The 17,727-nt window shown below is 33.8% G+C and overlaps 1 protein-coding gene across 1 annotated transcript in view; it reads left to right on the forward strand.

Annotated features, from left to right (window-relative positions):
- Positions 1–17,727, forward strand: part of CDH9 (cadherin 9) — a 167,325-nt gene that overhangs the window by 44,671 nt on the left and 104,927 nt on the right. Inside the window, exon 2 of the mRNA XM_055245992.2 lies at positions 6,559–6,835. Coding sequence (XP_055101967.1) covers positions 6,608–6,835 — 228 coding nt within the window. The 5' untranslated portion in view covers positions 6,559–6,607. The remainder of the gene's footprint in view (positions 1–6,558; positions 6,836–17,727) is intronic.

Genomic DNA, 17,727 nt, shown 5'->3' on the forward strand with positions numbered 1-17,727 from the left:
TACTTATTCTAAAAGGGAAGAATAAGAAAGAAGGAAAGGATGATAGGTCCAAAGCAAGTTTAAAACCCAGCAAGGCAAACTCCATGAGATCCTAAGCCTTGAGAATAATTCTCTTTGGCTTAGTGCTCTGCAGTCCAAGTCCACTGGGGCAGTGGGCTCACTTTCTGAACCTCCTGGGGTGGCAGTCCTGTTCCCATGGTTCTGGGTGACCACTCCCATCCTGAAGCCCTGTGAAGAAACCATCTGGCATATTGAAAGTGAGGCAATAGTCCCTCCTTTGAAACCAAGAATATATACCAGAATTATCTTTGGAGTCATTCTTCTCTTGTCTTGAATAATAGTTCTTTTTTTTTTTTTTTTTTTTTTTTTTTGCAGTGGAATAGTTATATGGAGCTGGCCTATAAAATCCAAGAAATCCACCAGCTTTCTTTCATTCTTTCCCATATCCTTCTTCACTTCAAACTGGCAACTTTCCTCCTGGGGTGTCACATTAAGTCTATGGTTCACACCCCTGCTAACCTATTTATCAAAAGACATTTAGCCACACCTTCAGTATTCACTCTCAAACAGTTTCTCATTTTTGCAATATGAATAGCCTGAAAATTTTTCAGATCTTTAAACTTTGCTTTTCTTCATGTGTTTTTTTGGCTGCATAAATGTCTTCTTTTGAGAAGTGTCTGTTCATGTCCTCTGCCCACTTTTTGATGGGGTTGTTTGTTTTTTTCTTGTAAATTTGTTTGAGTTCATTGTAGATTCTGGATATTAGCCCTTTGTCAGATGAGTAGGTTGCAAAAATTTTCTCCCATTGTGTAGGTTGCCTGTTCACTCTGATGATAGTTTCCTTTGCTGTGCAGAAGCTCTTTAGTTTAATGAGATCCCATTTGTCGATTTTGGCTTTTGTTGCCATTGCTTTTGGTGTTTTAGACATGGACTATAAATCAGGCTGCTATAAAGACACATGCACATGTATGTTTATTGCGGCACTATTCACAATAGCAAAGAGTTGGAACCAACCCAAATGTCCAACAACGATAGACTGGATTAAGAAAATGTGGCACATATACACCATGGAATACTATGCAGCCATAAAAAATGATGAGTTCGTGTCCTTTGTAGGGACATGGATGAAACTGGAAAACATCATTCTCAGTAAACTATCGCAAGGACAAAAAACCAAACACCGCATGTTCTCACTCATAGGTGGGAATTGAACAATGAGAACTCATGGACACAGGAAGGGGAACATCATGCTCCGGGGACTGTTGTGGGGTGGGGGGAGGGGGGAGGGACAGCATTAGGAGATACACCTAATGCTAAATGACGAGTTAATGGGTGCAGGAAATCAACATGGCACATGGTTACATATGTAACAAACCTGCACATTGTGCACATGTACCCTAAAACCCTAAAGTATAATAAAAAAAAAAAAAACTTTGCTTTATTCTTGCTAAACAATTCCATTTTAAGTAATTTTTGTGTCTCACATTTTACTATAAGCATTCAAAAAAGCCAATATGCTCCTTCAACAATTATCTTAGAAATTTCTTCAGCTATGTATTCTATTTCACTGCTCCCAAATTTTAAATTCTGTAAAACACTAGAACATAAACACAATTTAGCCAAGTTCTTTTCTACTTTATAACAAGGATACCCTTTTCTCAAATTTCCAATAACGTGTTCTCCATTTCCATCTGGAAGTTCACTGGAATGGCATTTACTGTCCATATGTTTATCAACGTTCTGTTCCATGTTATTTAGATATTCTTTTTTTTTTTTTTTTTTTTTTTTTTTTTTTTTTCTGGAGATGGAGTTTCACCCTTATTGCCCAGGTTAGAGTGCAATGGAGCAATCTGCGCTCACTGCAACTTCCGCCTCCCGGGTTCAAGCGATTCTCCTGCCTCAGCCTCCCAAGTAGCTGGGATTACAGGCATGCGCCACCATACCAGACTAATTTTGTATTTTTAGTAGAGACAGGGTTTCTCCATGTTGGTCAGGCTGGTCTCGAACTCCTGACCTCAGGTGATCTGCCCGCCTCAGCCTTCTAATGTGCTAGGATTACAGGCCTGAGCCACCACGCCCGGCCATTATTTAGATATTCTTCAAGAAGATTAAGCATTTCTCTATTGTTCTCTTTTCTTTCTATGACCTCACCAGAATCATCCTCAATGATCTATTCACAGCAATGCAGACCTTTTCCTAGCATGCACCTTAAAACTCTCTCAGCCGTTACCTATTATTACCCAGTTCCAAAGCCACTTCCACATTTTTAGATATTTGTTATAGTAGCAACCCACTTCTGGTACTAATCTTAGTTTGTGCTGCCATAACCAATTATTTTACTAGGTGGCTTATAAACAGCAGAAATTAATTTCTCACTGTACTGAAACCTGAGAAGTCTAACATCAAGCAAGGCATGGCAGATTTGGTGTCTGGTGAGGGCCAGTTTCCTGGTTCATAGATGGCCATTGTTCTGCTGTGTCTTCACATGGTCAAAAGGCAAGAGAACCCTCTCATGCCTCTGTTACAAGGGCACCATCTCATTCATAAGAGTTCTACCTCTATGACATAATCAACTCCCAGTGGCCCCATTCCTAATATTATCACCTTGAGCAGGGCCCCCCAACTCCCAGTCTGCAGACCAGTACTGGTCCATGGCCTGTTAGGGACCAGGCTGCACAGCAGGAGGTGAGCAGCAGGCAGCAGAGCATTACCACCTGAGCTCTGCCTCTTGTGAGATCAGCAGCAGCATTCAATTCCCATTGGAATGCAAATCCTATTGTGAGCTGGGCATGCGAGGGATCTAGGTTGTGCGCTGCTTATGAGAATCCAATGCCTGATGATACATATATACATTTGTACATATCCATTTATATATTCATCCGTATGTGTATCCATATCTATATGTAATATATATGTGTGCATATGTATTCAAGTTATAGTATAAAATCATTAGAACCATTTTGCTCCCTATTTTTAATTATGCCCAAATGGTGTTAGTGATAGAAGTATAAAAATTACTTCTTTATTTTGACCAAGAATAAGAAAAGAAAGGATTCTTTATTTTTCCAGTAGATCCGCTTTTCTCCTGATACAAACGACACTCAAGAAATCACTCAGTCATCCACCTAGTTCATAAACAATCTAGAGGTTATACCCTATTTTTATTTTTTCTTCATGCTCCATAACCAATATATAAGATGATATTATCTATTCTTGTGAATATCTACATATGTGAATTAGATCCAATATTAGGTGTGATTTCCCAGAAACAAACCCTGAGACAAGGATTTTTGTGCAATTGATTGGTTAAGAATTTTGTTCCAGTTAAGGAATTGCAGGATTAAGTGGAGTAACAGGACAGGGATGGAAAAGAAGCCAAAAAAAGGTATCATTAATGCAAACATATGGTTACAAATAAATGCTGCTCTTAATACATACATATGGTTAAGCCCCAGAATTACATTATCATTACGATTCTGTAGGAAAGCTCTAGAATGTAAATAATATGTTGAGTTTCATACTTTGGCTCCTGTTACATACTGGCAACGGGATATTACAGATGTTTGTAAACTTGCAGGCACATTAGGCATCCTGTGCATGTGGGCAAAGTGGTTCCAGTAGCCAAGGGAAGTTGTTCAAAGACAGTTGCAGGGGCAGACCATTAGAAGCAAAAGCATAGAAAAATTGTAGTGTATGTAGTGTGGGTGTGTGGTCACATTAAAGGATCAAAGGGAATCTGAGCCACATTTCAGTGTCTACTTCAAACCACTTCTCTATATGACTTCATCATCTCTTACTGGACTAGGGTAAGTAATAGACCCTAACTGATCTCTCTCTTAACCAAATCCCTTTCCTGCCCTCTAACTATTTTCTAGTCTGCACCAGATTGATCTTTTCTAAACATATCGTATTAAAATCTTCCAACTGCTTTCAATCACACTGAAAGTGAACGAGAATTTCTTGCTGTAGTTTATAAATTCCTACAGGATCCTAGCCCCTGTTTAAATCTATTGCCCCATCTAATAAAATTAGATTGTTCCACTCAAGGGCCTACGTTCCACACAAAATGGGCATCATAGTTAGAACTGACCCCAGGAAATAAAGAGTACCCTTTGATTTCTCTGGCAAGGGTTATAAGCAAGGTCAATGATCAAAACAAATTCTACCAGTGGGAAGAAAACAGGGTAACCAGGGTGGTCAACTAAGAAGTTTGTTGTATTTTATCAAAGTCAGATAACAGCTATCCTTGAGATTCTCTGGCTGTTCATTTTCCACTACAGCATCACTCAGCCACAAACCATGGGGCATGTTCTGGGCTGGCGACCACTAGGTGTTACTCTTAACATTGCACATTTTTCTAAGCATTATTTAACATTGTAAATTTTTGATATCTATTTCAGGGTTTTCTATTGGCTGTGGTCAAATTTACCAATTATTCCATAGTTTACAGGATTACAAATAGCCACATAAAGTCCTGATGATAATAACCATGACCTGAGATTCCAGCATTGAAAAATGGTGTAATTTTGTGTTACTGTAATTCTGGAGCTTAACCCTATGTATGTATTAAAAGCAGCATATATTTTTAACCGTGTGTTTACATTAAGAGCTAAGAGTGACCAATTTTTAAAATAATAGGCATGGAAATCAAGGTACATAGATGTGTTGGACAGAACCTGTAGCTCTGGACCATAGCAAGAATCTATAATACCACCTGCCAATTACCATTCTTCTTTCTGCTGAGTTGGACCCATATCTCTATGTCTATAATAGGAGCAACCATGCTTGATGATGACAATGATAATGATGATGCTTGTGATGATCATGATGATAATGCTAATATGTTGAGTTTTGTGCTAGCACTGTGATAACTCTTCTACATGCATTGTCTTATATTAAAAATGGTGTTTAAGTCTGTGTGTCTGAAACCTGGTTGTAATACCTATTACCTGCATGACTTTTGTCATGTTACTTAAATTCATCACACCTCAGATTTGCCATCTTCAAAATAAAATAAGTCACTGCAATATACGCGACTATTACTTTGTATTGATAAAAGTGTAAAATAAAATTAACAACAATACCTTGTGGGTCAGGTATTAATGAAGACCAAGTGATAGAGGTTGGTATTTGAAAATATCACAGATAATAGGGCACAAAGCCAAGCTAGATCCTTATATTTGACCTTTATACCTTGCTGTTCCCATTACTGAATTCACAGATGCTTGGTCCAACACTGGGTTTCTGGCTTAAACCAGGTAAATCAGAGTCCATTCCCAGGATTTTTAAAACTCCAATTAGAAAAGACTATCAGTTGCTTTCTGAAATTGAAGATTTTGTATCTGAATTCCGGAGATATTATCACCCACACAATTTATTCAGGTTGAGGAGGTTTAGTCAGGGTGAAAGAGAAAATGAGAGAGAGAGAGAGAGAGAGACAGAGAAGAGAGAGAGAAAATATAATATTCAAGCCCCTAATTCTAGTTTTCATGATAGGGAAATGCCCAGCTGCTTCTTTCCTCCTTTTGTTATTTTCTTTTCCACACTTAATTTGATTTTATAACCCAATGACTTTTTTTGCCTACTAGTTTGAGATCCGTTTCCATTGCTTAATAGATCATAGCCATTAACATCTCACTTATTCTAAATTAAGTATCATACAAATTAAAACCAATTTGATAACAAATAAAACTAATTCTGAAATACCAAGTGAACAATGATTTTCATACAAGAATGATCAACTTATTATATTAACAGGGAGACATTGTTTCAAAATTCTGGATCAGATTATCCTATACGTAACATGTGTTATCTAGTTTTGCAATATCAACTTTGTATGCTATTTTTTTCTTATTATAGTAAATTTGTTCTTAATTACCATGTAAAATGCTTTTATTTAGAGGGTGTACTCCTCAGTCTCAAATAAATTTGAGTGTCCTACTAGACTAATTGTTGGAAAAAATAGTTATTGATTGGAAAACATCGACATGGTGCTAAGTATTGCAAGACACAATCCTAAGTATATTTGGTACCATATAATTTGCCTTGAGGTAATATTTCAACTTGATGGATGAGAAGGATTATAAAGAGGAAGATAGGGGGCAGAGGAGAAAAATAGTTTACTAAAAATGATGGATTATGAGAAGTGCTCTTTAAAATATGTAATTTCATACACGTATGTGTATGTTAATAAATATTCTACTTTTACTAGTCTTAAGCACTATGGAACATTTGCTGTGATAATTTGTATACTGTAGAGCTTATTTTTCAAAATATTTAGTGTTTTAAATTACAAAAATATTAATATGTATCTGATTGTTTTATAGTAATTTTAAATTAGCTGCTAAATTCCTGTTTAGTCTACTTGAGCTGTATATGTCTTTCTACTTATCGATGTGATAAATGAGTTTTTCATGACCGTTCACTGATGTAGAAATATAATGTATATATAGTACATAATAAAATTTAAATAATGTCTGGAATAAGTTTTTCAGTTTACACCTTATGGGAAAGTGAAACTCAAGCTAATACAGCCATTTTTTTCTCCTTACTCTTTAGGAAAAACAAACAATACATTGAATTTGACAACCCGCTGAAGTTGCAGATAATGAGGACTTACCATTGTATACCATTATTCATCTGGACCTATATGTTCCATACAGTTGACACCATCCTATTACAAGAAAAACCTAACAGTTATTTATCAAGCAAAAAGATAGTGGGTCTGACAAAAGATGATGGTAAAATGCTACGTCGCACCAAGCGTGGCTGGATGTGGAATCAGTTCTTCTTATTGGAAGAGTACACAGGTACTGACACACAATATGTAGGCAAGGTAAGAATTTTTGTATGAGAAATATAAAAGCTGAAAGTGACAGCTATTTTTTTTTACAGCAACTTTTCACATCACTAGTGATTGTTATAAAATATTTAACTAATAATGTTCAGAAGGTGTGATATTGCAAACTATTTTAGTGGGGAAGAACAAGGAACCATATTTGGGTTCTAAATGTAAATCAATATCAACAATAGGCATAAACTACTAAGTCATATGTGGATGGATGTGATTCACTATTAATCAGCTAGATATTATTTAATCATACGTATATTATCTAAATAAAACTCTCCTGGAGATCTATTGATAAATAGTTTATCATAATTAGGAATAGTATACTCTGTATGAGAAATAAAGTACTTCTAGATATTTCTATTTCTTAATATCAGCTAGGGTGAGCTTCCTGCCTCCTGCTTGTAATCTAGACAAAGTGTTTAAGGCAGAAGGATAAAGACAAGATTTAAAAAAAGGAGAAAGAAGACACTATCTTTAAGAAGACATGCGTCTGTGTTACTAGGAGCAAAGTTGCTCATTAGCAATCAGAAGCAGACAATAATAGAGAATATATAACTCCCTTTTTATGTTCAATTTTGGGGAAGCAGGTTCATTGCCTCTCTTTCATTGGTGTTTAGAGACTTCTTTTTCTTTAGCTCATTATCTCTCTAATTTTCTTTCTTTAGTAGCATGACCTTTCCGACAGCCATAATTTTCTATGTATCTATCATCCTTTTCCTTACCAATCACATTCATACTATTCTAAACTCAGGACAATTCATTTGTTAACTATAATTGTTTCCAATTTACACCCAATGCTGAGGTATGTTAAAATTTTTACAATAAAATGAACAATTTTAAATACTAGCAGTCTACAGATCATAAATTTATTTATTTTTTTGAGTCATGGCATATATGTACTTGGAAGGACTGTAATGGTTTGCATATTGTTTGACTTACTGACAGCACCAGGCACATAAATTAGATCAGGCCAAAAATGAAAAAAAAAAAAAGAATACAAGTGTCTAATATCACAAATGTCATGCACATAGCTTTTAAAACAGGAATACATTTGCTCTGTGAAATTGCCAAAATTTTGATCTAATTCTTTCTGTGTGTGGGCCAATCAAAAGCAGCCTCCTTTATCAGAAGCCTATTATTTTCTCTTCTTTTGAAATTTCTTTTTTCTGGTTCCATAGGTCATGCTCATTCCGCCCCATTCAGTTCCTTTGCTGGTTCCTTTTTGCCTGTTATTTCTTCACAGTTTAGTCATATGCCATCCTCAGGCATCCCTCATTTAACATCACTTTTCACACTGCAGTTAATAACTAACATCAGGAAATTCAAGTTCAGCTAGCAAATGTTTTTTGTCTAAGGACGTGAAATTGCCTTACGATTCTCCAAGGAAGTGTATAAAGGACACATTGAGGTCACAAGGCCTTACAGAATCAGTTTTATCCTTGGAGATTCACAGATACAGAAGAATAGCCACAGATAAAAGAGATGCTCATAATCTTAAGGCAGTTAAGGCGCTACAGCAAGCATTTACTTTAAGCTGAAAACAAAAATACTTCCTCTAAAAATTGAGTGTACATTAATTAATTTCTAAATTGACCACCATTCCTGCTCTCACATTTTAAATATACATTAGAAGTTTAAAATTTTGTGTGCAATCATGCTTCCTTTTTAATTATTTCCATAATCTATCATAAACAATTACTGAATGTACATGCATAGTTTTAATTACCTTTCATATTTTTTTAATTTTTGTTGGAAAAATGGCATTTTGGATTTATGCATGGACAAGTTAGGATGTGCGATTTTTTTGCCAATTTATTCTTGACAACGGGGTTATGAACCACAAATGGAACACTCATTATAATATCAGATGTTTGGGGGAAATAAATACAATGAAACCAAAACCACCTGTCAACTATTTCTATGTTTCCAGTGGGAAATAATATGTATATGAAATAGACACCTCAGAAAAAAAAATACTTATACTACTTTTTAAAGAAAAAATAAAACTCTTTCTTTTTTTAATAGGGACTTATCTAAGATATGCCATTACCACATAGCTAGTTCATTATAAAAGTGGGCTGACTTTCAACCACATCTTAGCTTTTACTAACTTATTAAGGGCATTTACTCTCTCTTCATCCTGCTTTTCTGGCTTTTGACGTCACTATTTATTTGCATATATAGTGGCTGACTGGACCTTTAACTCTAAACTTAGTCAAACATATGAGTTCTGATAAGGATTTAACTTCTTGAGCACCTCACAGTTTGTCTTTTTGACCACAATGTTTCTGGTTTCCCTGGGTAGACCTCAATCTAGTCTTCCAGGATCCATTGGTAGCATCCCCTGTAAAGAAAAGGCCTGTGGTATTCACAATGCACCAAGATTGGGAAAGGCTAAGTAGCTTCTAATGGGAAGAAATTCCCGTGGTTTCTTTATAGTTTTATAGAAGCTGGGTATCATAGAAAATGATAGGCACCATATTAATTTACAGGTGCTGTAAAATTGCATGAAATTGGGAAGAGATATTTTTAAAGGTTAAAATCTAGGGTTTGATCCTGAATTGAGAGGAGACAGTTTTAGAAAAAGAGTGCAGCAAAATTTAATAAATTATATACATGTATACACACAAACATGCAACTTACAAGATTTAGTCTTAATTGTGACACTTAGTAACTATTATAATTTAGAAGTTGTTTAAACTTGCCAACCCTCAGATTCTTGTTGGGTTGATTTACATCGTCATTAAGATTTCATTAACTCCAAATTTCTGGTCTTTTCTAAGATTTTGGAAAGGCCTGCCGTTAGGGAAAAGAAGAGCCAGAAATATTTTCATAAATATGTGCATGTGGACAAATCTAAGAAGGTAGAATTGCGTGTATATTGCACAATAAAAGAACAAAAGAGGCTAGTCTAATAGGATAAAGTTAGACCTTCCCTGTGAAAGGTCCAGAATTCTAGGATGGGTTGTTTTACATACAGCATGAAATGTAAACAATCTGTTAAAAGCCTTTGTACAAATCAGTTATGTTGGGAGCCCAGAACTGAAATAATCAGTTTTCTTTCATTGTCAGGATGGATTAGAAGAGTAAGAAAATAAATTAAGATAATTTTAATAAGGCAATACTGCAGAATTTTTTATGGCATTTCAGACATTTGCAATATAGGAGAGAAGTCAGAAACTTTGGAATAAATAGCAAGTTTTTGTTTTTCGCAATAGTGCAATTTGAAATTTGGTTGGTCATCCTTGACTGAAACTATCAGAGATTTACTAATATTGTTTTATGTAATAAGGGAAATGTTGTATTATTACCCAAGAAGAAAACAAATTCATAATAATTGTCATCTAGCTTCTCTATAACTTGAATAGACACTTGTGACTAAATTATTTAGGTAGAATTGTAATACTGTTCAAGAGAGAAATTAAAATAACAAGAAGCATAGCAAATGTCCCTACTATTCTGCTAGAGAATATTTATAGCACTTTATTTTGTTATACATAAGTTCAAAGTCCAGAATAATCCCTGCTTATCATGGATCAATAATCAATTCACTATATCCCAATTAGTATTGAGAATTGAATAGAATTTACGTATTTGATTTTAATATCTGGTTGTTAAACCACATTTATTTTATGAAGAGAAACCCAATACCCAGACACAGCAGACATAGTATTTATTTTTCACAAGGAATAACATAGTGTTTATTTTTCACAATTGTGAAGATTCAATTAATAATTTGGAATATCAACTTAATTGACCATTACATTTTAATTTAAAAATATGTATTTAGCACTTGCTTTGTGCAGAGCAAGGAACGTGGAACTAATGAGCCGTCTATTGGTAGCCACCACTAAATAAGGTATCTTTGTTGCAGAGTTACCTCTCAAGCCTTTATAATTTTAATTTAGAAACTTTCGTTATCCCATTCTGAAATCATGAGTGTAATCATAGAACATAGAGTGTAAAGGGATTTTAACACTGATTGGGCTCTGCCTTCATGGTTACAATTGGTTTATACGTTACCTAAAACAACGGGAAACACGGTTAACAAAAGAAAAATTGGTAGGAGTCTGTTTTATATTTGATTGTGTATCAAAAGGTGAAGTGACACTTTCACGTTTACATGTGCTGGTTTGTACTCTAAATATTAATATATAGCTGAAGCATATATAAAATAATGGACTTGAATAGGTAATGTTTTCTTAAGCTTTTCAGATGTGGCAGTTTGATATGTACGAGTAACTGATGGAATATAAATTAGAAATAGAAATAAAATCTCAAATTTATTTAAAGAGTTTTGATGAGTTGTTATAGTATATCACAGTGTTTCCAGAATCTAAGTAAAATATGTTTATGAAGGTTTGTAAGTATCATTACTTATGGTGCAGTATATGGAGCAGCTGCTTTTGATTTGTAAATACATTGTATTACACAATTTTGTTTATGCATTAGTTGTTTATAACTCAGAACACACAAAAAAATTAAACATTATGACTAGGCTTTAAGGACAGCATACTGAGGGATGTTTAGTACTGAGTTCTATGAAAACTGTTAACATATAGCTCCATCTTTCATTTTTCACTGCCATTACTGTGTAATTACTTTGCTGGACAACTGCTTTAGCACACTAAACTTATCTTTTCCTTGACTTTATTTATACTTATTTTTTTAATGATCAGAAGCGGTTTACACAGTATCTCTTGAATAATCCCAATCTCTAGCACAAAAATACGTCTAGAAAATTAACTGAAATTCACTTAAGTTGAATTCAAAGTGTCCGTTAGTATTCTTGCAAATTCCAGCCCATCTTCTATCTCCCCGTAACTTTGTAACCTGAGTTCTAGTCAACATGATATTTCTTCTTCCATACACCTGACCTGTTTTTAATCACATCCGCAGACCTCTTCCCAGGGAGTATCTTACCCATTTTTCCCTAATCTCATATCTGTTTTTTGTTGTTGTTGTGTTTGTTGTTGTTGTTGTTTTTGTTGTTGTTGTTCACTGTATGTCTTACCACAACTTCTGTGCACAATCTTACATAAAGCCCATTTCATTTTCCCTGGCTAGAAATATCCTTCAAAACTATGAGATCATCTCTTAAAATCTTTTTCATAGGCCAGGCGCGGTGGCTCACGCCTGCAATCCTAATACTTTCGGAGGCGCAGGCGGGTAAATCATGAGGTCAGGAGTTTGAGACCAGCCTTGCCAAGATGGTGAAACCCCATCTCTAGTAAAAAAAAAAATTACAAATATTAGCCAGGGGTGGTGGCGGATGCCTGTAATTCTAGCTACTGGGGAGGCTGAGGCAGGAGAATCACTTGAACCCAGGAGGCAGAGGTTGCAGTGAGCCAGTGAGCCGAGATCCCGCCACTGAACCCTAGCTTGGGCGATGGAACAAGACTCTAACTCAAAAAAAAAAAAAAAAAAAAAATTCATAACACAAGTTAAATTATTTGGATATATCTTCTATGTTGTCTCCTAGTTTCTGTGACATTTGGGCTTTGAGTCTGTGTTGGATTTATTTTATTTCCCCAGATTTTTGACATAATAGGTTTACTCAAAATTAATATTCAGCTACTATTTTAAAAATCTTTATTCTTTATTAATCTGAATCCTGATAAACAGACATTATGAAAAATAGAAAAAGCAGAGAAAATTTTATAGAAATATATTCCCTTTTTCTGACAAATGGTACATCAAAGTCAAACTTCCTCTTTGCTGTTCTTCTGATTCCTTTCTTGTATTTCCATTATATTGGAGGGTTCTCATAACTGTGAAGCCATTTAAAAAATATTAAGTGTGGTAGAAAATGCTTCTTAATATGGCCACCAAGTTGTATGTTTAATTTTTTTTACACTTCCGCCACTGATTTCAGTGTTTTTGAACTACTTCTAATATTCCAACATGTTCTTCCTCGTCTTCTAAACTTGCACATGATCAAATCCACCTTTATATACTCATCAGGAAGGACAAGATGGAGGGAGGGAAACAACAAGTGGCAGAAGTGACATTATCTTCAGAAGGGTATGGAGAGAGGGATGGGGAGAATTATTTATGTACAAGGCCATAAATGATGATGATGATGAAGTCATTACAAAAGCAGTATGTGCTCCCTGTTAAAAACCAGGAACATAAAATTTAAAAATAATTTTAAAAAATCTAAGATATTTATAATAATTTCACTAAGACAAGGGTAAGTTGTCTAAATATTTTTCTACCTATTTATTGGTTTTATTTTTAACACTGTTGATTTTCTATTGTTTTTGTACCTGTTTTATCTTGCTTTTCTCTGTCAATGCTACATTTTGGCATACTGTTAAAATGTTAGTATTAGCCATGTCATATCATGTCATATATAAAATCACAAAAATTTAAAATTTTTCCACATATTTTGTTTAGACTCTCTGGTTTTATACATGCAAACATGTATAAAAACATGATCCACCTGCCTCCACCTCCCAAATTTTGTACCTGATATTTTTAGTAGAGTTGGCTCTCCATATATGTGGATTCCACATATGTTTATTCAACCAACAGTAGACTGAAAATATTCAGAGAAAAATAAAGGATTGTTGCACCTTTAGTGAAAATGTACAGACTTCTTTTTCTTGTCGTTATTCCCTAAACAATATAGTATAAAATTGTTAACATTGCGTTTAGAGGTTATTAGGTATTATAAGTAATCTAGAAATGATTTAAAGTAAACAGAATGATATGCATCAGTTAAATGTAAATTCTACACCATTTTATATAGGGACTTGAGCATTTGCGTATTTTGATATCTGCAGGGATTCCTGGAACCAATCACCCACAGATACCGAGGGATGATTATGTATTATAAATTATCCTTTTTAAGGCTAGATTACTGGAGGGAGAATTCTCAAAATTGAAATATATGAATAATTTTAAAGTTCTGGGTACGTATTAGCCAATGACATTTCAAAAATTTATACCACTTCTCTTCCACCAACAAAAAACAAATGTACTGATGTGAGGCATTAGTTATGTTAGATATTTGTTTGTCTGGTTGTGACTGTATTTTAATGTGAAATTTAGTCCTGTGTAATATTATGGTTCAATTAATTTTGAAAAAACTGAGCACCTACAATGTGGAACACTATGTTAAGTCCTAGAAATAGTAGTAAATAAGATTAATTGGTCCTTATCTGGGTATATACCCAAAGGATTATAAATCATGCTGCTGTAAAGACACATGCACACGTATGTTTATTGTGGCACTATTTACAATAGCAAAGACTTGGAACCAACCCAAATGTCCAACAATGATAAACTGGATTAAGAAAATGTGGCACACCATGGAATATTATGCAGCCATAACAAAGATGAGTTCATGTCCTTTGTAGGGACATGGATGAAGCTGGAAACCATCATTCTCAGCAAACTATTGCAAGGACAAAAAACCAAACACCGCATGTTCTCACTCATAGGTGGGAATTGAACAATGAGAACACATGGACACAGGAAGGGGAACATCACATACCAGGGCCTGTTGTGGGGTGGTGGGGGGAGGGATAGCTTTAGGAGATAAACCTAATGTTAAAATGACGAGTTAATGGGTGCAGCACACCAACATGGCACATGGATACATATGTAACAAACCTGCACGTTGTGCACAAAAAAAAAAAAAAAGTATAATAAAAAAAGCATTTCTGTATTATAAATGCAATGCTATTAGTGCTCATTGCTGTGACAACAGCCTGCTAATAGCCTCAGTTCAGAAAAAGTAGCATTTTTTCTGACTCAATAGACTGAATTCCTAATACATAAACTCTATTTAGCTTAATTTTGCACTAGAATCATCTCCAAATTAATAATGTATGCATGTTTGTTTGTTTAGAAACTGCCATGTTTCCTTTTTCTGATGACCAGACATTTGTACCAGATATTCACAAATATTCAAACTGTACTCAAGCAAATCTTTTATAATTTCTGCATTATAAATCCTAATAACTCATACTAAGGGTCTTACAGCTGCAGTGGTGGTGTTTATGGAAAAAAGGCCAGGAAAATATTGTGAAGATATCTCACTTTCTTTAAACATTTTTTTCAGGTAATTGGGGTCACTTCAGATAGACAATTGAGTATATACTTAGTAAAATTTACTCAGTAAATATTCTAATTCATAGCCAGAATTTCCAAGGAAGGTGATTACTAACTCATCATGTCAGAAATTTTCTTAAAAACAGAAGCACAAAAACAGGTGTTGAATAACGATGAATAAATGAGTGACTAGGCAAATCTAAAAAGAAGCCTTTTTTTCTACAAAAAAGAGAAAATATTTGTACATGGCTGTTTTGTGAAATTTCCAACTCCCTCAATATTTTCCAACAATAAATGCTTCTCTTGAAAAATTATAATAATATTCTCCCAAAGATTTTTTAGAAAAAACTACATTTTAAAACTACTTTGGTAAATGTTCCTTATGTACTTGAATGTTTATTACATACTTGCTGGGTATAGTATTCTTAGGAAAAGAATTTTAGAAAAAAATTAACAATGCTGTTGTTCAGTTCTCTAGCATTCCATATTTTGTGTCTCCATATTCGAATTGTTTCTGGGAGTAAGAATTTTAAATGCTCCATTTTAAAATTTTTCTCTTTACCTCTGTCATTTTTTTCTCATTTATTTTAATGCAGTTATTAAGTACATATCTAACGATCTTTTTTATATTTCTGATTAAATATTTCGTCATTTTGAATACCACCCTTTATCTGTGATAATACTACTTACTTGGGGTTAACTTTGCCTCCTAAGAATTTACCCACACAACTTTTCTCATGAGTGTGCTTGTGTGGTTTATCTTTTATTATTCTCTTGCTCTCAGCCTTTCTGTATAAGTCTATTAAAAATCCAGCTGTAAGGATTTACTGTCATATAAAGGGCTCAGAGTTGGTTTACTATTTTTATGCAATCTGACAATATTTGGCATTTAATTGGCTTAAACCCATTCATATATAATGCCATTATTGATATATTTGGATTTAAGTCTGCCGTTTTGTTGTTTTCTGTCCCCCCAGTGTTTTCTTTATAACTTTGTTTCTGTTTTTTTTTCTATCATCTTTTGGAACAATTAATCATTTTTTTAAACACCTATGTTTATGCTCTTTATTGGCTATTCTTAGCTATATTTCTTTGTGTTTTTATGTTTTTAGTCTGTATATAAGGCATCTCAGGATTCATTATTAATTTGTTACAGTATAAATTGAATAGTGTATATTTTAGCATATAATACACTCATCTTACGATAGTATAATTTATCTTGCAAGACTTTGTTCTATTTTTGTCATATGTTTTTCTTATATATATTGTAAACTGCATAATGCATTGTTAATGTTTATTATTAAACAATTCATTATTTATTTTAAAACTTTTAGAAATAAAGATGATCTTTTCTATTAATTTATATAAATATGTCTAGTCAGTGCTTTTTATTCTTATCTATAGTTCAGAATTTCTGTGTGACATCATTTCCCTTCAACTTGAAGGATTCTTTTAGCATTACTTGTAGTGTGGGTCTGCTGGAAACAAATTTTCTTAGCTTTTTGTTATTTGAAATATCTTTATTTCATTTTCATTTTTGAAAAATATTTTAACTGACTATAAAATTGTGAGTTAATCTGACAGTTTATTTTCCTTTTAGCACTTAAAATTGTTGTTATAATGTATTGTGAATTATATTACTTTTAATAAAAAGTTAGCCATTATTCTTATTGTTGCTGCCCTATATGTAATATGTGTTTTTCTGGCTGCTTTTAAAATTCTATTTATATCTTTGCTTTCCATATTCTTAATTTGATACCTAGGTGTGGTTTTTGTTTATTCTGTTTGGAATTCACTGGCCTTCTTAGATCAGTGAGCTGTTTTTCATCAGATTTTAAAATTAAAAGGGCATTTTAAAAAAGTTATTTTTGTGGCCATTATCTCTTCCTTTTGGAAACTTCAAATACAAGTATTTTAGGGCATTTCATATTGTCCCATAGTTGGAAACTCTTTTTGGTTAATATAATACTGTCTCTGTGCTTAAATTTGGAAAATTCATTTTATGATTTATTGTTTCTTATGTTTCTGTGTCTAATCTACCATTATACATTTTTAATTCAGTTATTATATTTTCAGTTCTGGGTATCTTTTATTATCTGTTAGATTTTTTACATATTTTATGATATTTCTCATGTACTTCTCCATTATTTTAGTATGCTCTATAAATTCTTCAATATATTGATATCAATTATTTATAAGTCTTTGTTCCATTAAATTCAATATCAGAGTCTTCTTTAAGTCTATTTCTATTCACTACCTTTTTTTATTATGTGTTAGAATGTTTCTGCTTTTTTAATCTCTAGAAAGCTTGGATTACATACTAGACATTGTGAATAACACATTACATAAATTCTATTATTTTGCTTTAAAGAGTGTTGAGTTTCATCCCAGCAGGCAGTAAAACTGCACTGGATGCTACTTTGATCCTATGTAGGTTTGGTTTTAGAAATTTCTAGGCAGACTATTATTATGTTTATTCCATGAGTCCTGTAGTATAACCCTTCTTAGTACATCTTCCTTACTCTTAAGTCATTACTCTACTAATGTTTCACTGGAAACCCCAAAGTGTTTACCAAGCACATCTACCTAAAAGGAACTTGAATTTTAAACTCTTCTTCTCAGTGTCTGAAGTGCTTCAAACGTCTCTCAGTTCTTACTCTTGTCTTAACTATATACATGTTCAGTTTAGGAGTCATGCATGCTTATGCCAGTTTGCAGGCTAGCTCCTCTGTGGCTTCCTCCATTTCTGGATCTTTCTCCTCTCAACTGTTAACCAATATGGCAGCCTTGAATCCTGACCCTTAATTCTTAAACTT

The sequence above is a fragment of the Symphalangus syndactylus genome, chromosome 16, assembly GCF_028878055.3.
Source record: "Symphalangus syndactylus isolate Jambi chromosome 16, NHGRI_mSymSyn1-v2.1_pri, whole genome shotgun sequence".
In the NCBI taxonomy this organism is placed as follows: Eukaryota; Metazoa; Chordata; class Mammalia; order Primates; family Hylobatidae; genus Symphalangus; species Symphalangus syndactylus.